The sequence below is a fragment of the Pipistrellus hanaki genome, assembly GCF_964339955.1.
Source record: "Pipistrellus hanaki genome assembly, chromosome: 8".
NCBI lineage: Eukaryota > Metazoa > Chordata > Mammalia > Chiroptera > Vespertilionidae > Pipistrellus > Pipistrellus hanaki.
Genome location: NC_140510.1, coordinates 79,748,476 through 79,770,742, shown reverse-complemented (window position 1 = coordinate 79,770,742; position 22,267 = coordinate 79,748,476). Strand labels below are relative to the sequence as shown.

Sequence of the window (22,267 nt, the reverse complement as noted above, 5' to 3'; positions counted from 1 at the left end):
GGTGAGTCTTACAAATCTTCCAAATCCAAACATACTAAGTCTCTCTCTCTCTCTCTCTCTCTCCCTCTCTCTCTCTCTCTCTCAACTTTTCCTAATATCTCTTGGAAATAACTTTTAAATCTCATGTGGTTCTAAGAATCCAAATTTAGGATAAGAATCCAAAGGCTTTCGAGAGTCTCAAGAAATAAAGTTCTGCTATTAATGGGGATTCTAATGCAGAGCACTGCAGACACCGGAGTGCTTTCTTTCTTTGTATAGCCCCAAAACATGAAAATTAGCCCAGCCCTAGCTGGTTGGGCTCCGTGGATAGAGCATCAGCCTGGGTTGTGAGTTTGGTCCCCGTGTGGGAGGGAGAGAGGGGGGTGAGGGGTGAGGGAGGGCGCAGAGGGGTGCAGGAGGCAACAATCAATGATTTTCTCTCATCATTGATGTTTCTATCTCTCTCTTCCTCTCCCTTTCTCTCTGAAATCAAGAGAGAAAATAATAATTATTATTATTTAAAAAATAATAATAATTATCCCAGACTTCAGGTGACTGACACAGCCCTTAAACATCAGTCATAGCCCAAGGTCCTTAGGTGCCCCCGTGTTGGTAGTGTTCAAGAGTGGACATTCACTTTTGGGGGCCTAAGAACCACAAAGTCAGCATTCAAGTATCTCAAATTAAATAGCACACACACACACACACACACACACACACACACACACATTTCTCTATGCCTTCTGAAAATCTCTTGATTGACCTTGAAAATTTAAACCAATGTTTAAATTGTATCTGCAATTAACATCTACAACTCTTCAGAATTATATTTTTCCCACCCATATGTTTAAATTGCAAAACATACAAACAAGCCCTTTCCATACCTACAGCCCACAAAATAAATAAATAAATAAAAATAGCCCAGGGATTTATAACTAATATGGATAGCAAGGAAAATGCATTAAAACTAGTTTATACTTATAGTTTGATTTATTTTAGCCTGAAGCACACAGATATTGTGGATATGAAAGCCAAGCTTCTGGTTAAGCAGTGCTCCCTCTATGGGAGCTCACTGATCACCACAGGGGCAGATTGAGCACCTGCCCTCTGGTGGTCAGTGCACATCATAGCAACCAGTTCAGGTCGTTCAGCCTTAACAGTCGCTTAGGCTTTTATTATATAGATGCTCTGTTTGAGATCAAGTTTAAAAGTACAGATGTTTCAAAGCATTTTCCAGAATAAAGAAAATGCAACAACTATTGGTAGGGGTCACACAACCAAATTCCCTTTCAGAAAGCTTTGAAAGTGTGTCCAGGGTGCTGTGCTTAGCTGATTTAGAGGGCTTCGTCTTAGGAAGTAATAGTCAACATTAAAACACAATTTATAATTTAACCTGTGTTTATTATTGTCTTAGGCTTATCCTTTGCATTCAGTATTGTTATTAAGAATCATCCACTTGTTCATTTATCATTCCACATGCCTGCATCATTCTGAGCTAGCTTCAAGAATATTGATTCTTTACTTTGAATCAGTTTTCTTTGAATCTTTTAGTTCAAAACACTGGAGACAAATCAAAAATATATTTTCCTTGCAGTCTAAGATTGCTTAGTGAACACCTATCACGTTAGGCTTTTGCATACTTGGGACTTGCAGAAATATGTGAGAAAGAAACAAATTGAAAAACAGCATATTCTGTTCCAAACACATGACAATATTTTGGTTGAAGTGGAAGAAATGTGTCAACTCTAAGCAGCATGGCCCTAAAATATCCTACCTAAAGCATTACTAACGGCCATATAAAACAAGAATTCTTACTGATTCTTTGATTTAAACAATGTGTTCTCAAAATGCAGCCAATAAAGGAAAAGGAAAAAATATAATGTACTTTGTATTAAGATAAAGTGCAGTATATAAATGGGCTTTTGAGTAAGCAATAAAATTACAACAGGAGAAATGATTTAGAGCAATCTGAAGCCAGGTTAAACAACTATGGCTTCAGATTTATAAGCACAGTAACAAAAATGCCACATTAAAATGATCCATGTGATGTTCGTGGCCCAATTATAATTCTAACCAGATTTGCTACATGTGTCGTTGCACAAAACAGACTTGCCTGTGTCCCTGTGCTGACTGCGGTGCTTACACATCTCTGAAATGGGAAGTACAGCATAGTTTCTTCCCCCAGGTGTGAGAAGTCACCAGTAAAATGTTCTGGATGCAAAGCCTCTCGAGCTAATCTATTTATTCATTTTCTTTTCATTGAGTTCATTGGGCTGACACTGGTTAACAAAATCATACAGATTTCAGTTGCACAATTCCACAGCTCAGCCTCTGTGCACTATACCGTGTGTCCACCACCCAAGTCACGTCTATGGTCTATCACCATTTATCCCCCTTTTACCCTCCTCTACTCCCCCCTCTCCTCACCTTCTCACCTCCTACCCCCCTGCAATCACCACACTGTTTGCAGTGTCCATGAGGGCTGTTTTTTCTTTCTTTCTTTTTTTTTTTCTTTTTTGCTCAATCCCTCTACCTTCCCTTCAACCCTCCCCACCTAACCACAGCTGTCGGCCTGCTTTCTATCTGAGTCTATCACTATTTTGCTTGTTAGTTCATTTTTTTTATTAGATCCCACATGGGAGTGAAATCATACGGCATACAGCACTTGTCTCTCTCTGACTGAGCCTCGGGCTAATTTAGCAGCAAGTTTTATAAAAGATCTGAATATAAAAAAATAATAATAAAATAAAAAATTAAAAGATCTGAATATAAAACATTATAGCTACAGTAAGCCTCTTCAGTTAAGAGTGAAAATAAAAATGGTCTACTCTGGGAATCTGATGCTATGACTGTCAGATTGTCATGTAAATTATTTGCATATGTAAATTATTTGCACATCAGAAAAAGTAGAAGCCCCATGTGTTTATTTCATTTTCACAACAAGGCCTAAAGCTGTATAACATGTTTGATTTCTGGTTTATCTCATGATTCTGAGCTCAGTAATTCATATCAGTACTCATCCTCTTAAGAATCAAATAAATCTGAGCCAAGATTTGCAAGGAGGAAGCTTAAAGCCAGAATTTACTTCAGTTTCTTATTGCATAGGTAATATGGTGAAAAGCTAAAATCTTGGAATGTTCTGGATTGATACATGAAAGCTAATTTTTTATTCTTTAAGTTATACTTTCAAAATATGGATCCTCATAATTCAGAATTACAGCACAATTTGCTCTCTAGAATATTTAATGAGACTTGGCTGTAGTTATAATGTCAACATTTCAGGATTTCAAAATACTGTAACAGCAGTAATCAATTAAGCCTTACAACATCCCAAGTTAATATTCAGTCATCTGCCTTTGGTTAAACTTCAGCCAGTGTTGGGGGAAAAGAACATGAGGTTGATATCCTTGAATACTTCTATGTTCTGGGCATTTATAAACAAATGAGTCGGATTTATAAGTGATTTTTATTCCAATTATGCTTCTCATTATAAATAAAATATGGCACTTAGGAAAATTCCATTACAAAATATGTTTAGAAATTGTAGGTTTATTAGCATCTGCTATGTGGTACAATGTTCTGAATCTGAGAGATATCTCCAATGCTACCTGGTAATTTTTACTTTATAATAATAAAGTAAAATGATCTTCTATTAATCCTCATCATAGAAAAAACTTGTTCAGCAGAATTCTTAGTGATACAGCAACCCTATTGATTCATTTGAAAGAGCTTCACATTAACCAATAAGCTCTCTATGGAATGTTAAAGACCACTATGTAGCATTTATCAAATTGAGAATAAAAGAAAAAGAATAGAGGGGACTCGAAAATACTTTCATGAATTGAACTCCTTAGGCCAGATGAAGAAAGTCAAGTGTGAACTTGAGATCACCAGGGCTGAAGAGTCCAACACCAAGTGTGACCCTGGTCCATGGAGCAGTCTTCAATCCTCTGTCATTGCAGAAACCTTGAGGAATACTGGTCACATGGAGCACGCTCAGTCTAACAGAGAACACTTGCAACCTTGAAGTGACCTCTGGTATGAGATATCTACTATATTCTCACCGTTAGCACAAATCAGGACTATTAGAACTTCTAAAGAGGATGTGAGGGCAGAGGAATGTTCTCGATTTCCACAGAAGTGGGTTCTAAATTAGCCTTTGAAACAGCAGTAAGTCTGGCTACGCCTGATTAGATAGAAACTCCAGGCATCATCAGCTAGAGAGGGAAGCATGAGGCCAAGACTGGTGCCAGTTCTTTGGGCATTTCCCTCACCTGAATCCTTAGTTTCTGAGCCACAGCTGGAACTAGGGTGAGGCGAGTGAGGTGCCTCAGATGCAACATGGAAGAAAGGTATCCTTGGTCCTGTAGCAAGAGCCTCCTTCTGTGTTGCACTTATCGTGTTTCCCCGAAAATAAGACATCCTCCGAAAATAAGACCTACTTACAGGTTTCCTTCTGACTGAAATATAAGGCATCCCCCTGAAAATAAGGCCCCCCCTAGGCTAAACATGAGAGATTTGGTCCACTGATTCTGAAAGAAATGGAGTCACAAGAAATTCACCAGGAAATTCAGGAATTGGATTGTTATGATGATGTTCCAGAAGATGATTACATGATTGTCATTGAATAAATGAAAAAATTCTTGATACTGTAGGATTCACAGTTTGTCTGGTTTGTGTTGACAACTACCATACTACCGTACTGTATACAGATAATAAATTTCCTTTATTTTCATTCAACAATAAATGTGTACCATATTCTTCTTCATGGAAAAATAAGACATCCCCTGAAAATAAGACCTAGTGCATCTTTGGGAGCAAAAATTAATATAAGACACTGTCTTATTTTGGGGGAAACAGGGTAGCTATCTCACACCCCCACTCTAGTCTAAGCTCTGTCAGCTATTGCTTTTTCAAAGATTTCGTGACAAGAAGTTCAAAACATCTGTTGATGACAAACAAATAAGTCTATACTTTAGAAAGAGGGCTATGAAAAGTGGAGTACATAAATTAAAATGTTCAAAAGAGAGGCCACCTCCAATTTAAATAAATATTGTCCAATAAAAATATGTAAAGTTGCTCATCTATTCAAACTAATTCTGCAACAGCTCACTTGGAATTGGAGCATTAATTTATTATTTCAATAATTTGGGTTATCATGGATGAAATCCAGTCATAAACCTATCTTTAGTAAAAGTATAATACAGTTATTTTTTAAAGTGTGTCATATGCATACCTGTATCCCACCTCTGCTATATACAGAAGCTCCAATATAACAATAAAATCTATTTTCTGTGAATGTCTTTGAAGCTACTACAATAAAACTAAATGGTTCTAATTGTAGGAGTTTTTGTAGTTGCCAATTCTAATCAAATTACAATAGCTTCTCAAGACTGAGCTAAATAGATACTTCTGTGTTAGAATCAGAATATAATATCTTACAAAATGAAAACCTTTCAAAGAAAATAATGATTCCTGTGACTGATTTGTATCTGAAGTGCCAGAGACAAGGATACTTAGACCGTTAGGTTCCTGCCTTAATTGTAACACAAGTCACAATTCTTAAAAATAAGTGGACTAATGTTAGAAGCAGTATTTATTGGACCTTTTTCTATTTATATGGAGCTTAACCTTTTTAATTTAATAACTTAAATTCCCAGATTCATTTGCAAGTAAAAACAAAACCATTTATTCTTGGCTACTTTCTAAGACTTGTGAACTCAGAGTTTTAAATTTGTAAGTTTCATGAAATCAGAGACTATCTATATTAACTATTTATTTCCACTTATTTTTCTATCTATATACTATCAGGATAAAAGTTTCATGTTTACTTGTGAAATAATGAATTAATTAGTGAATAAAATAGGATATTAGATTGTTCCTCCTATCTTTTGGAAATGAATTCACCATATTGGAAGAAATATTTGCTTCATAATCTTTGAGTCTAATTCATTATAAGTAACTAGAAGCCCAGTGCATGAAATTCATGTATGGTGGGGGAGTGTGCCTCAGCCCAGTCTGCACCTTCTCCAATCTGGGATCCCTCCAGGGATGTCCAACTGCCAGATTAGGCCCGATCTCAGTAGGATCAAGCCTAAAGGGGCAGTTGGACATCCCTCCCACAATCCAGGACTGTTGGCTCCCAACTGCTTGCCTGCTTGCGTTCCTGATTGCCCCTAACTGCTTCTGCCTGCCAGCCTGATCACCCCCTAATCACTTCCCTACCAACCTGATTGATGCCTAACTACTCCCCTGCCAGCCTGATTGCTCCTAACTCCCCTCCCCTGCAGGCCTGGTCACCCCTAACTGCCCTCCCCTGCAGGCCTTGTTCCTCCCAAGTGCCCTCCCTGCTGGCCATCTTGTGGCAGTCATCTGTGTCCCCTTGGAGGCAGCCATCTTTGACCACAAGGGGGCAGCCATCTTGTGTGTTGGAAAGATAGTCAATTTGCATATTACTCTTTCATGAGATAGGATATCTTTCTAAAGATAGGTTTAATATAAGGCAAAGGTGAAAAAAATCACCACTATAAGTATTTGAGAAATTGACATATGTCTTGTCATTTGTGGATGTGTAGCCCATGAATAACATAAAAAAAAAAAAACAACTCTGATCTAACTCCCTACTAAATCCTACTGAAAGGCATAGAACAGAATTTATTTTTTCAATTATCCAGTTTTGCTTTTAAAGTATTTTATATATTTTTAAGTACTGATCTTGTGTGAAGGTCACACAATCTTTTGAATAAAGAATCATTTCCACACACTGATGACAAAATTTAGGTTTGAAAAGAATATATAACTTGACCAAGTTTAGAGCATTGATAAATACAGAGGAGGGATTAGAATCCAAATCAACTACAATTGGCTGAATGTAATCATGAGCACCGAACATCTTACACTACTAATAGAAAGAGATTATGGTTCTAAAACCTTCATATTTTAATATTTTACAGTGGTGATCATATATATCTTTAATATCAAATTCTTTTTTGTTTGTTTGTTTGTTTAATCTCACCTAAGGATATTTTTTTTCCCATTGATTTTTAGAGTGGAAGGCAGGGAGAGAGGGAGAAGAGAGAGAGAAACATTGATGTGAAAGAGACACTTTAATTGGTTGCCTCCTGCACACACCCTATCTGGGGCCAGGGATCAAATCTGCAACCCAGGTACATGCCCTTGACTGGGATCAAACCCACAGCCATTCAGTGAGCAGGCTGATGCTGTAATCATTGAGCAACATTGGCCAGGGCCATATCAAATTCTTTTTAATTGTAGGACACCTTGAAATTTGTTGTTCTTCCCATAAGTGAAATATATCTGTCTATTAGCAGGTATGTTATATAAATATTAGCCACAAACAATTATGCAAGGGAAAGGGAGGGCCACATAAAAGTACAAATGTGTCACTGCTGTTATCAAACCCACCCTCTCTGTCGCCAAGGGGAGAGTGACCTCTAAAGACATTGAAAGGCAACCAGTAGAGGCCAGAGTTCATTGACCTGAGAGCAGCATACCTTCCACAATCTAACCCTAGGCAATATTGTTCTCATTACTATTCATTCTCTTTGAAGTTATATATGAGTACCTTTCACATATCACTTACACTGAACTGAAACCAGATACTCTCATAGTTTATAGCTCCTCACTGTATCTTTGGTGATGTTTTAGAACATTTCTCCTTACTGCTCTCTTATTATAATTAATCTGGATTAAAAAATGGTTGTTTCTGGGTTTCTTAATTTAAAATGGTAGTTTTTTTATTACTTTATCCTGAGATCTTGACTTACTTTACTCACTTTATCTGTGTTTGTGTGTGTGTGTGTGTGTGTGTGTGCCTGTGTGTGTCTGCCCTCTCCCACTCTCACCTCCCATCTCTTAGTCCTTACTGCCTGTCTCTTTCTGTCTGTCTGTCTGTCTGTCTCTTTTCCTTTCCTTTTACTCCTGTCCCTTCCCCATTCCTATCAGTGAAGGCCAGAAGAATCTAGGGGCATTGCCAAACCCTACAGATGTCACTCAGTTACGACCATATTGAACCCTGACTGGAGCAACCTAAGCAGTAGAATCTGTAGAACCATTTGAAGGACTTTTCGTCAACCCGGTGGACATATAAAGTATAAGCAGAATACTTAAAACTATTACAACCTAATTTTATATTCACTGAGATAAATTGTTCGGGTTTTTTTTTTTTTTTTCTAATTCACTTTTAATAGCTCTTACTACTAAAGAACTACTGAGATCACTCCAGCTTCAGATTCACAACAGGTGATTTGCATTGTCAAAGTTCCCATGGAGTAGCTTCAGACTTCTCCGGTAATGAATGTCTTCACAAAGGTATAGAAAGGAACAGAAATCTGATGAACTCTCATAATTCAGGGGTTGGGGCAAGGAAGAGCACTTGATGTTCCCCTCCTGGACCTGCTCTTCAGTTATACATACACTCAGAGGAACAGAATTATCAGCTCCTAATTGTCTCTGTCTTACTCTGCAAACTAAAACTCATAAATTTGGCCTTCTAAAGAAGGGCTAAGAGGAAAAAGGAAAAATCATTGTCTACATGAAGATCTGCAAGTATCAGATATTTTCCTTTCGAACATTTTCAGAGAAAAGAAGACATTTGAAAAGATGAAAGTTTACAGTGAGGCAATATAGAACAGGGGCTCAACACAGCATCATGTGGCTCATGAATAAAAGTAACCCCATGTTTGAACCCAAACTGTGAGCAGTAGTGCTAACCTTTTAAAACATTTGCCCTCTAAACAGAACCCTGGCAGTTTACATGTTAACAGGAATTGTGACCCTCCTTCTGTAGTGTGTGAATATTGCTGTATTTTGACTCGGAGCAGATAAAAATAAGCATCAGGTAAATCAGTAGGTTCTATGGTAAAGTAAATGTTAATAAGTTAGCATTTCAGAACTATATTCAAATATTTCCTTCAACACTAAACTACATGCCATAGGGTTTTATCAGAAGCCATGAATATGAGAATATTACCTTGACAGAGAGGAGCCTAACGCCAGGTCTTGAAAATTTCCATTGATGTTTTGCAGTCACATTGGTAAAGCCAAAACCAGTCTTCAGGGTCTTCACTACTTTGCAAGCTGTCAAAATCCTCGTCATTTTGAAGATGTTGATTTGTGACTAAAATTAAATGAAATTACATATATTTTATGATCAATGCGAAAGAAAGCTGGGGAGAGGGGAGTACAGTCAGGTGCTGAGGGCTGACTGCACGGGGATCTTTGAATTTCCATTCATTCTGTTATTAAATGTCTTCAGCCACAGCTCCTCCTTCTCTTAACCCCTCCTCCCAAGGTAATGCCCGGAGATGTTCTATGGACATGTAATACGAATTGCAAAACATCAAACACTACCTTCTCCTGCTGAAATAATGCTAGTGTTGTAGAAAACCAATCACCCATCAAAGGAATTGCTTATGCAGCTGAATAGAATGACCTAGACAACCTTAGGCATCTCACCCTAAAGAGTAGCAACTTTCTAATAATGCCAAGGATCAAAGGCTTTTTACTTGTATTAGATGTGATGCCGAATTTCTCTCAAAAAATCTTGGATTTCTAAAGAAACCTGAAGACATGCCATTTTCCGCTTGGAAAAAGACAGTGAAATCACATAAAGCCAAGAAGGATGTCAGAATGGACTTTTCTCCACAAATAGAGAATAAAATATATTGCTTTCGCTTCATTTTGATCTTTTGGGATAATAAAGTTCTGTGCTTCAAATTTTAAAGCAATGGGTGATAGTAAGTAAAACACTGGAGCAAAGCAGCCTATTTAAATCCCTCTCTAGTATCAGATGTGTAAGTGTAGGAAACAATGGCAAACATTGATTTTAATTTTTTTTAAAAAGGATTTTTAATTATTAAAATGTTACATGTAAATTTCTCAAAACTTGAACATTCATGCTTCAACTGAGTTTTGAAATTCATAATTCAGTCCTTCAATCCCATGGTTGATCCGGCAGGCACAGGTTCTCATTGGCTGGGAGGAAGCTCTCACTTGTCATGTGTCTATGTAAATCAGGAAATACTGCAGCATTCTCCTTTGATACCTTGCAAAGGAGGCCAAGAAATAAAGGCTCCCTCCAGACCTCCCAACACGAACATAAAATGATAAAGAGATTATAACTTTTACTGACATAGGATGAGTGCCAGAACTAGGGGGTAGAGGAGGAGGATGGGTTTTTAAAAAAAGAACTAAGTTGAAGTTCAATCATCTGTCTTACTTGTTGCATTCATGAATAAACACCCTCCAAATCCAAACCACTTTCTATCACAGCTTCTGGTGATAGAAAACTAAAAACAGTCTAATCTAGTGTACATAAGTAATGAATAAAATAGGTAATGTTATGGTAGGGTGTCCAGATACAATGAAAAAAAACAAATAAATAAACTCCCTTGTTCATGTGCCGTAAAATTTAAGTGTGGGGTTGTGTTGAACCATGCTGTCCTAAAGAATGCGAAAGAGTATACCAAGTAGATAGAGGGAAGAAGAACAGAAGGGATGGCATGAGCAGCAGCATACACACATGAAATCCTATGGCATGTTTTAAAAAGCTCTGGAACAGTCCAATGAAGCCTAAATGCTGGCATGGGGTGAGGAAGTGAATAGAAATGATAACATGGAAGACTCTGCATGCTTTAAAATGGGTGCCCTTAATCCATGAATAGTGTGTGTGGTGCTTAGAGAAGGGCTTTGAACAAAGGTGAAATTTATGTATATGAGAGAAAGATGATAAAAAAAAAAAAAAGAATTGGAGGAAAACTGTCAGAAAGAAAACTCACAACTTAGGCAATTAAAGACTTAGAAACCGTATTTACTGGCTCAGTGTAATTCTAGGTTAAGCCTTGGTCTCATCATATATAAATATATATATATATTGAGATGTGCCTTTCCCAAATTAGAAAAATGTTTCCTCCTTTTATTGTCTGTGCTTTTATTAAATATGACAGTTGGGAGCAGACTGAAATCTACAACCAAACTGGAAAACAAATGCTTATATTAGTGAGGAAGTATACATTAAGATAGACCAAAAGGGTGAGATGATAGGAGTTAATTAGTAGTGACATTTAAGTCTGACATGAAAAATCTAGTGAAAATATTTCACTTTGTTTAAAGACACTTTTTCAAAGCATTCTTTAAAAAGCATTTTTAATTTGAATTGGTTTTATTCCCTCTGGTTGTATTTACATGGTCCTCTCCTCACAATCAGGCAGGGTGATGCCTGTACACCCGCGCACACACAGGGGCTGAGGAAATCCGGGCATTTGAAATGCATTTTGTAAGAGCCAGGCCATTAGGTTCTCTAATCTTATAAATCTCTCACTCAAAAAAGCAAAATAGTACATATAAATTTAGGCCCTTTTTTCTATTAACATTTATCATAGTTGCAGGATTGGGTTACTTTTCTCTGCACAATCCCATGTAGAAAACTAAAACTAAATTAAAGCTAAACATCATTTTTCTCAATTTTTGATGGAGCAAATAGTATACTGGTAGTTTTTTAATTTAATGCTAAAAAATATTCTATTTCTTTCATAAATTGGAAAATTCCTTGAATATATATAGAGAGAAATAAATACATGTAGTATTTATGTGTATATCATTGAAAGATTATACATATATATGTATATGAATACATATATAGAGGAGGGGCAGAGAGAGAATTATCCTTAACTAACTTCATAATTTATCATTTCTTTAGAGGATTGAAAGCATTCAGCCTTTCAAATCCCTAAGAGCAATTGATTTGATTACTTTATTATTGTGATATCTAGTATTCAAAATGGTACTATATCAAGTACAAAGTAGTGTTAATTTTCATTTGATATTAAAGAAATTTGGAAAATGCATAAAAATAGATAATAGCCCACCCTTCAAACATAACCTTTGCTATTAAGTTAGTATATTTTTCTTTAGCATTTATTTGTATGCATGGGTCATACTTTTGAAAAGTGTGATTAACTTTCATTGTCCTTTCTTGAAATACTATAATAAGTATGTTCAATGTTATTACATGTTCTTTTGTTTTTTAAATATATTTTTATTTTTCCAGAGAGAAAGGGAGAGGGAGATGAGACAGAACCATTCTTTGGCTGTCTCCTGCATGCCCCACACTTGGGATGGAGCCTACAACCTGGGCATGTCCCCTGACTGGGAATCAAACTGTGACCTCTAGGTTCATAGATCGATGCTCAACCACAGAGCCATGCTGGCCTGGCATTACATGTTCTTTTAAAACTTTAATTGAAATGGCTGCAACATATTCCATTTTCATTGTTTCTATTGTTGTACGATGCATATCAATATTTGATAAATATTACCAAATTTCTTTCCCAAAAAAGTGTGCCCATGTAGATATCAATCATAATATATGAGTGTCTGATACATTCTCACCATTAGGTATTATCTTTTATTTGCTTATTTGAACACACACACACAAAAAAACAATAATTTGTTTTCATTTAAATTTTAAATTATTATTGAAGTCACATACTTTCATAAGCTTTTAATATGCTATTTCTTCCCTTTTTTTCCATAATTTTGTTCCCATTAATCTATTTATGTTAATAATCCTCTAAAAAGGAAATATAAAGCAACCTGCTTGACAGCCTGTGTTTGTTCCTCTTTATTTGGACAATCCTTTGACATAAGCAAGGAGAAGCCTGCTACCAATTGGGGAAAATTGCTGATCCTGGAGAATAAAAGCCTCGTGTTTTGGAATAAAGTGAAAAGAATGGTGTTAGCTACTCCTTCTTGAAAGGTACAGAAACTGTCAACTGCCCTCTCGAAGTGTATCTTGCAAGGTGACAAATCAGAGACAATTCTTAGTGATGCATCTATCAAAAAGTCTTCAATTCAGCAAACATGCAAGAGATGCTTCTGGGGAACTGATGGAAGGGATGGATGAATTCCTCTGTATGGAGTTTCCACCTGATCAATTTTTTTTATTTCAGTGAAGGAAATAAAACTATCCCGGGTGAATATACGATGAAATAAAGATACTTAGGAATAGGAAAAGAGAAGAGTCAATTAATAATTCTATGAAAGACTATTTTAAAGAGGTACCCCCACACACATTACCACAAATTATGCAGTCAGGTTTCTCACATTTGGGGAAGTGGCAGGGGTCAGTACATCGGAGTGCAATGGATAAGTCTCATCCTGAGAAAACCATCTTCGTTATCACTTTATCTACCCTGCCAGGTAAATATTAAAGACGTAAATTTAAAGCAAGAAGCAAGGTATATCTGGAAAGCAAATAAATTCTGAGTAAAAGAAGGTGAAGCAACCCTTCAAAAAAAGAAAGCTATTTTTGTGTTTGAGCATAGATGCATGAAAATGGAATATAAAAGGTAGAGGTGATTATTGTGGTTAATTCTGAGTTGTGTTAGCTTAATATAACAAGGAGCACTGTCTTAAATGAGGTATGGACCCAAAAAAGGCTACTCTTTAAGGGAAAGGGATGTAGATTTGTATGCACATAAAAAGCATATACTTTCTCCCATCACAAAAACTAGGAGAATCTGGGAGAAAATTTCCTTATATAAAGTTTGATCAAGGAGAAGATTCATCAATAATGATAATAGACAGATAGCAAGCTGTTAGATGATGTGGTTTTAAAATAATCTGAAGTCTTTGGAAATCCAATCAAGTGAGACATATTCATTAAGATCCAACTCATATTTTGAGGGATAGAAATTGAGGAACCAATTTTCATGAATGTGCTTGTCAATCTAACATTTGATGACATACAGAGTGGTTGAAGTGAAACAAAGGTAGTTGAAAAATAAAACTGAAAAGAGACCTAGTAAAAATGGTTTCAAACATAAAAATCCAAGGCACATGTAATTTATATACTAGGATAATAAAAAAAAGCTATAACATATAAGACTGCCACTTGAAAACTTTAAAGAAAGACATGTGTTTATAAAGAATAAATCTTGTACTAATTTATTGCTTAAAAAAGAGATATTTACTAAACTAAGTGGAAATGTTAGATGCAATTGGCCTTTATTCAAAAGCATTGAATATATTTTCTAGATCATGACTAGGTGCATACATCTTTGCTAAAGAATATATAAATGCAAGAGGACCTAGTAGCCGGAGAGTAAAACAAGCTTGTGGGCTAGGATGAGATCAGAGTGGACAGTGCCTTAAAGAGTTGGTTTAGAATTCAGTGACCTTGGCAAACTGAAGTCCTAGTCAAACACAAAGTGCAAGCAAAGTGAGGTCACGTGGAAGTTAGCCCAAAAAGGACAAAAAAACAAGCTTCAAATGCAAGTTGTGGAGGACTATATGGAAATAGGCCAAAACCCATAGGCAGTAGTCATACAGTGTAGCAAGCTGCCCAAAGTTACTCAGAGTAAGTTATAGTCATTGTAGCCATACATTAAAAAAAAACAAAATTAAGAATGAAAATTTAGAAAAGAGACACAGGCTTTACTAGAATTTGAAATATTAGATAACTTAGAATACTAAAAATGGAATTTTGACCCTGAGATGACTAAAATTTAAAATCAATCTTCCTGAAAGGATTGGGAAAAAGAGGAAATCTTGGTGTAATAACTAAGAAAAACCCTACAATAGAAGCTAACGTATTTAAATTTATAAGCACAATATATTAACATATATCTATGTGAAGAAACAAATACATCACTTGCTAATATGCCAGTTAGTGCAAATAGGTATTTAAATAAATAAATGTTAATGATGATAAATACGATTCCTCCTGAAAGCTGGGGTACTTGACATATGTTGCTCACCCACAGAGTGCCACCTACTGATTTAGGCATTTGGCATGACTTATCTGCTAATCTTAAAAGGAATCCCTCAACTGAATTTAACCAATACTATCCCTATCGCACAGATAACGATGGTAAATTCCAGACCCAGACCACACAACTAATAATTTACAAAGTCAAGATCAGAGCTCAACTCTTAGCCAACATCTATGTTCTTTCCAGCATGTCAAAGGCTGGTTAAGATCACATTTGATAGGAAGAACATGTGACTCTAGAGGTAGTAATACTAAAAAAATATTATATCATCTGGCAATAAGAAAAATTTAACCAGTAAAATCAAATAATGAGAAGAAAGAATCCATAACTTCTCTGATTTATTATGTTTAAATTCAAATAACATAAGAAATGAAGAATAACATAGAAATAAAGCTATAAATTATTTTTACTAATCTACCTGGTAGAGCTGATTGGCCTGGGAGCCATACTTCCAGCTGGCTAACTGACTTAGCTGGATTTACTCCAAATAGCAAAAGATATTCTATATTTTTCTATCTTATATAATATGGCTTAAAGCTACTTATTCCAGAATCTGAATAATTAAATGCCATGGAATGGTCATGGCTGGTCATATATAAAATCTATAATTACTAAAAATAACAATAATAATAACCATTTAAGGAAGTATTCATTTTGAGTACTTTCTATGTGTCAGTCTATGTAAATCAGGAAACAGAATTGTTTTCTGCTGAAAAGATGCTTCATAGAAAATTGGGAAACTTTTAATTTTTCTACTTAAATTCTCATCAGACAGAGAATATAAAAAAATGTAGATAGCTGAAAGGAACCTTTAAAATGATCTTTTCTAATTCCTTTGTTTTCTAGATATAAAAAACATCTAAATGAGGCAAAGTGATCTCATTGTTCTTGAATAATTTAATACTAGATCTAAAGCCTTTAGTAGAAACAGCTATAGGAATGTAAGCTCTGAATAATTAAATTTCAAATAAAAATACATTTTAAATGATGGAACAATTGGTGAAAGAACTACCAATTACATAAATCTTACTCTCCACTTAGTGTTGACCTAAAAATCTTCTTAAACTTTGGCTTACCATACCCACAACATAAGCTTCATAAATGAAATGACTAAGTCATTAGGCCCTTGTCAATCTAAGTAGTAAAATACTTCTACGGAAAAGCTTTCAGAATTTAATTCATCGGCCTTTTGCCCAATGATCATCACTGCAACAAAACCACCTTCTGATGTGCTCAACAGAACAGGCAGCTCTGAAAGGCTTGTTTTTTTTAACTTTTGCAAAGAGATAACACAGATGATTTTGCAAGACTCTAAAGAGCAACTCTGGCCACGAGGAGGGTTTATCTATTATAATCTAGGTCATATGGTAGAAGAATATTGGACCCTCATTAAATTAAACATATTTGATGATCACAGAGAAGCAACTTGTGCAATATGTTTTAAAGTTACCGACTCCATGAAGTCAGGGACAGCAGATTACATTCGAATGACGTAGACTTTTTTTTAAATTAAAAACAAGTCACCCACGCACATTCCTACCCCACCCCTTTTTATATCACATTTGTTATATTACATTTGATTTCTTCTGTGGCCTCCTTTTTTCAGAGGAACGTGGTCCAGGAAGCTGTATTCAGTCCTCCTAGCAATTATACCACTACCCTCACAAACAGTTAGGTTTCATCCTTACGAAAACATTACTACAAGTTTCTATGAATGAACCATACTGCTCTTTCTTTGTCCAGATTTGGGGGGTCTGAGTTGAGTTATTGAAAGGCAGGGTGCCTTTTTAAATTTTACTGAGTTTAAATTTTTTAAACAAAGTAATGCTCTAGAGAGAAAAAAAGGAGAGCAAGGTGGGGAGAAAGAAAAAGAGAGGGGCGGGGGGGACACAAAAAATAAAACATCCTGGTTTTTGAATTCTACAAACTTGTAACAAACAGTCAAAAATGCCAACTTGGATTTCAACTCCTGACACTCTCTTGGTGTCGAAGAATTCCATGTTTTATTCTGGTATTGTTTATTTCATGACACCTATTTTTAGCCTATTCTTGACCTCATCAAGATCATCCTCAGCTCATAAGAAGAGGAAAATATGTAATATTCTTTGCTAATTCAACTTGGACTAGGGAGTTGATTATTTTCAGAGAATATTTTTGAAAACTCTGTGAACTGAAAAAGCAAAGAATTAAATACTAGAAAGTTGAGAACTGTGTTAAGTTTTTGAAAATTTGCTTTTAAAAGTTAACCAACTGGGATTAGAAGTTAAGGTTAAACAGTAATAATAAAGCTCTTATAAAAAGAATGAGCAGACATATTATAAAAATTAATACAAATGAAATAAATAAAGTTGTGTAATGGGAGAATTATTAGCACGATGTTACTCAGAATGGTGCACCAATATGAAACTTGGAAAATGGAAAGCTTATCAGGTTAGAATAATAGTTGTACTAAAAATGGTGACCACATTCTTCAAGTTATTAAAGACCATGACTCAAAATGTCATGCATGTCATTTTCTATCATTACTTAACAAGATTAATTAGTACTTAATTAATTAATCAATAGTTCTCTATTATAACAATATAAAGAAAGATACAGGGTTTTCAGGGACACTGGTTAGTTATAAAATATTGCTTCTTTCAATCCAAACCAAGGATTTTTCTTAAAAATATATCCACTTCTCTATATTCACAAATACAATAATTAGAATTGTATGACCTCTAGATAAATTATGTGATAAACCTTTAAATAAAACACAGGTCTTTTATTAGAACATTTTTTCTTATTTTTCTATTCATATAAGTTCTGAAGACTTAAAACCTAATGAAAGTTACTAAAACCTTCAACTAAGGCCTTTCAGGCGTATAGTTTAATTTCCCCATTCACATGCAAATAAGAGGTAATTAATGATCATCTGTGAAAAGTATACAAAAAGAACTGCTAGCCGAAACCGGTTTGGCTCAGTGGACAGAGCGTCGGCTTGGGGACTGAAAGGTCCCAGGTTCGATTCCGGTCAAGGGCATGTACCTTGGTTGCGGGCATATCCCCAGTAGGGGGTGTGCAAGAGGCAGCAGATCGATGACTCTCTCTCATCGATGTTTCTAACTTTCTATCTCCATCCCTTCCTCTCTGTAAAATATCAATAAAATATATTTTTTAAAAAAACAAAACTGCTAGCCACTAGACCATATAGCTCTCATTTTACTTTTATTTTTAATACATGGGGTAAGAAAACTAAGAAATTTCATTATTATGAAGGTATCACAATACTTATCTTGATAATATTGAAGAGTAAATTGAAATATCTGAGAAAACAGAACTCAATTCTGAGAATAGAAATTTTTAATAACTTCAAATTAAATTCCCTGCATCGTATGCACTTTTTTAATATTGTTTTATTGTTTTTTTACAGAGAGGAAGGGAGAGAGATAGAGAGCTAGAAACATCGATGAGAGAGAAACATTGACCAGCTGCCTCCTGCACACCCCCCCACTGGGGATGTGCCCGCAACCAATGCACATACCCTTGACCAGAATCGAGCCTGGGACCCTTCAGTCCGCAGCCGACACTCTATCCACTGAGCCAAACTGGTTTCGGCTGAATGCACTTTTTGTAAACTGTCTTTCCAGCTAACTCTGTTTAGAGTCTAGAATGAAGTTCAATGAACAAAGAGGGAGTGCTTTAAAAAAAAAAAAAAAAAGAAAGTTTACATTTAAATAAAACATAACTAAAAAAAAATCAGCATATCTGCCCATTGAGCACCGTCATCTTTTTAACTGTTATTTTCACTTTTGGGGGTTTATAAGTAATCTTCAGTTCAGCATGTAGGACATGGGGCAGGGAATATAATAGGTCAAGATAGTCCATAAAGCCTGAAGGGAAGACATACAGTCATTTCACAATGATACAATAATAAATCAAGGCACAGACCTATAAAATCTAAAAACAATTAACACCAAAGGTCAAGCCAGACTCCTCGCAGACAATGGAGCCTAGCTCTCCTGGAATGTTCTACTACACTTCAGCTTTCTCTGTCTAAAATCAAATGTCAGCGCTCTCCATTCTGACTACTTTTTTTCTCTTCTCTTCCTCACCCTGCCACACTATTTCATCAGAGAAAACACTTAGGGTAAGATACAAAAAACAAGAAAAGAAAGAAGTCAAATGAGTAATGTGCAACTATAAAACAACACATTTAAGACATACAAATGAATCTCACATGACTTGACACATTGCCAACAGGGTCAAAGGCCACACAACTGTCTACTGAAGCTTTGTCTTTATAAAATGGAGTTGATAAAATAAACTATGAGAAATAACTGATGTACAATGCTGCACTATTTTACCTTATGAAGAAATTTGACTCTGAACATTTGTTAATTGTCTCAATGTCTATAGCCTGTTAATTCTTCACAGCTATCGATGTGAAATCATACTTTCTTTATGAACTTTTTGAACATCTTATTTGCACCATACAGTTAAGTTGAATCGCGTATTCTTATTTCATACACTGAATAAAATCATTAAGTAGTTCCATATTGCATATAGACTACAGTGCAAAGTTAAAAATATATAAACACTTTTGCACAGCTACTCTTTTTATGTCTCATTCAGGTTGTGTGACCCTAAATTAGTTTCTTCTTTGTCTCTATTTTTCTATCAACAGGTTGGAAATAGTAGCAACTGTGATGTCTCATTGATAATTAATTGTCCAATTCCTTCTTTCAGTAATTATTGAAGGCCTTTTGTGTGCCAAGCATGGAGCTAAATCCTAGAATAGAAACACGTCCCAAACACAGACTTACTCCCCAAAAAAATCACTTTTGAAAAACCTTCCAAATTTAGTCTTAAAAAGAAACATGACATACATTTTCTATCCTCACCATTCAATAATAACATAAAGAACTGAAGGTCTAAGAAATTCAAGATTCATAAGAACCACATGTAATAGGCCAAGTCAATATTCCTTTGGGGCAGCTCACACAGGATGAAATGTGACCACCTGTTAATGCAAAGTAAATCACCCTCATGGCATCTCTCATCTCCCAAAGGAGTGGATCCTCACCCTAGGAGCCACTTCAGATCCAACAATTTCTCAAACCTACAGAAATAAGCACACTTTTTCACCAGCCAATCTTGGCCAATGGGTCTCAAGATCAACACTGGTCAAATTAGCTAGAGTAAAGTTGTAATTATCTACTGCATGCATTACTCTAAAGACAATGTATAAACCATGAAATCTCACATCAATTTATTTTAAAAAGCATAAATATTTTCTGAAAAACACATAGAAGTCAGAAGAAAATTCATGCTAAAATATTTTTTAATGAATTTAAATTAATATTGAATGCTATAAACACATAACATATATCTAAAAAACAACAAGCTTTAACAGAAATAAAACCTTAAACATCCATGAATTTATAAATCTATATCTACTATCATACTCATAGGAATACCCAAATACAATTATTAAGCCACAGAGAGAAAAGTAGAGGCTCATACCAAAATTATATTAAAGTTATGAGGGCTTCAAACTCAGGAATAATAAAATTTCGCAAGAATTTCTCATCAGAATCCAGTGAATTACTCAGCTCACCACTGTTCCTTCTTTTCCAAATCTTGAATGCGAGAAGCTAAGGAAAGATGAGCCACATCAAACTCAAAGAAAGCAAACTTTTGATTTTTAAAGCTTATACAGAGAATGGCTGGAGACAGGATTGCCATGTCCAGGCCCCAGTTAGCAAAGTCCTTTTTTAAGGAGGTTAATCTTTTTCTTCAGGCTTGCAAACCCTGCGCTAAGTCTGGGAAAATAACTACCCCACTACCTTGAACCTGGGCTCCGTGTTTCTCCAGACCTAAGGTGAGGCACTTTCCTTATCTTTTGCCAAGAAAATGCATGGCTCCAAAGTCCAGGAGACAGGTAACAGTCTCATGCTGATAGGCTTACAGGCCTCGTCAGGTCACCTGTCTTCGTTGTGGGGGGAAAATATACTAGACACTTCAGTTCAATTAAAAAAAATCTCTAAGTTAATTTATTTTCTCACTAAACACATGTCTTGAATATCTTAATAAATGTCAAGGTGAAATGTGACACACTTAGGTATCACACTTCAAAGTGGCACCCCACACTTCAAACCAACCAGCAGAAATAAGCTCCAAATTTGAATTACAATTATATTTCAAGCCTGATGTAATTTTCTTACTTCAAGGAATATTTATACACTCAGACTAGCTTGGGAAAAACTCTAATTGAAGCCAGTTGAAAATAATTTACGGCTTTAAAATATTTTATATATTAATATGTATGAATGATAAAGAGTTAAGTAACATATTTTACAAAACATCTCTCTAGATCTCAATGCATCCTGGTTCCTATTAATCTTCCTTCCATATGTTTAAGTCTCAACAATCAGAAGAGTTAGGATTTTTAATATTAAAGGTATAAGCTATTCTTCAAATGAGGATAAAAAACCATAACTGCGTGTTTATAGAACTCAACTCAAAACCCCAATTTTGACATTAATTCATTTTATTACAGTGACTGAGATGTTTCACCTTTGTCTGCATCATTTTCTCATAAGGAAATTGAGAAAGGTCAATGATCATGAAAAAGAGTACTTGGCCTAAAGGTGTATCTCATCAAATGTGTTCTGTGCAGGGGATAAATGTTTACAGTAATAAATTACAGAAGGAAGTTTCCAGTTTTACAAGCCTACTGATGTGGACTTATTCCCAATATATTTTATTTATTAACAAGTGTGCAGCGTACTAAAATAGTCAAGAAGTAGAGGTAAATTCTACCCCTGGCTCTGTCATAAACATGTTCTATCCCTTAGCCAAGCCAATTAACCTGTCTATATCACAATCTCACTAAACACTGGGCAAGTCATTGCCACATAAATGACAGGATGTGTAAGAGTTGAAGAGATAATATCTATCAGGTGCTATGCTCTCAGAAGACAGTACCAAAGAACACCAATTTGATTAAACATCAAATAGTCCTATATTAATAACCTTAGTAGAATTAAGGGATAACTGGGGGGGGGGGGGGGTGTTTTCTAATCACCTGAATTTGTATCTCTAATTTCTTCATCATATATCTTCATCATATATCTATTCATTTGTTTATTCATTCAATAAGTTGAATATCTTCTGTTAGACATCAGGTATTCCATTAGGCAATGGTGAAACTAACAGGCATGTCCCAAATCTCATGATACCTCATAGGAGATGTTTAACAAATATAAATGAATCAGGGCTTTTGGTGTATTAAGATAGCTTACGTGATTATACCATTTATGATTACAAATCATATTACATGAATAATTACAACTCTGAAGAAAAAGGCAGGGTATTTAACTAGAAAATAACAAGGAATAAACATTATATTGAATGTCTTAGCACCTTTTCTCTGAGAAGTGGTATTTAAGTGAAATATGAATAATACATATTAATTAAATAGGTGATGTGGAGAAAGAACATGCTAGCCA

General features: G+C 35.4%; 1 protein-coding gene across 1 annotated transcript in view; it reads right to left on the bottom strand.

Moving 5' to 3' along the window:
- The window catches only part of CPS1 (carbamoyl-phosphate synthase 1), a 109,003-nt gene extending 99,712 nt beyond the window's left edge, over positions 1–9,291 (bottom strand). The window contains exon 1 of the mRNA XM_084891408.1: positions 8,972–9,291. Coding sequence (XP_084747534.1) covers positions 8,972–9,097 — 126 coding nt within the window. The 5' untranslated portion in view covers positions 9,098–9,291. The remainder of the gene's footprint in view (positions 1–8,971) is intronic.
- Positions 9,292–22,267: the final 12,976 nt, after the last annotated feature.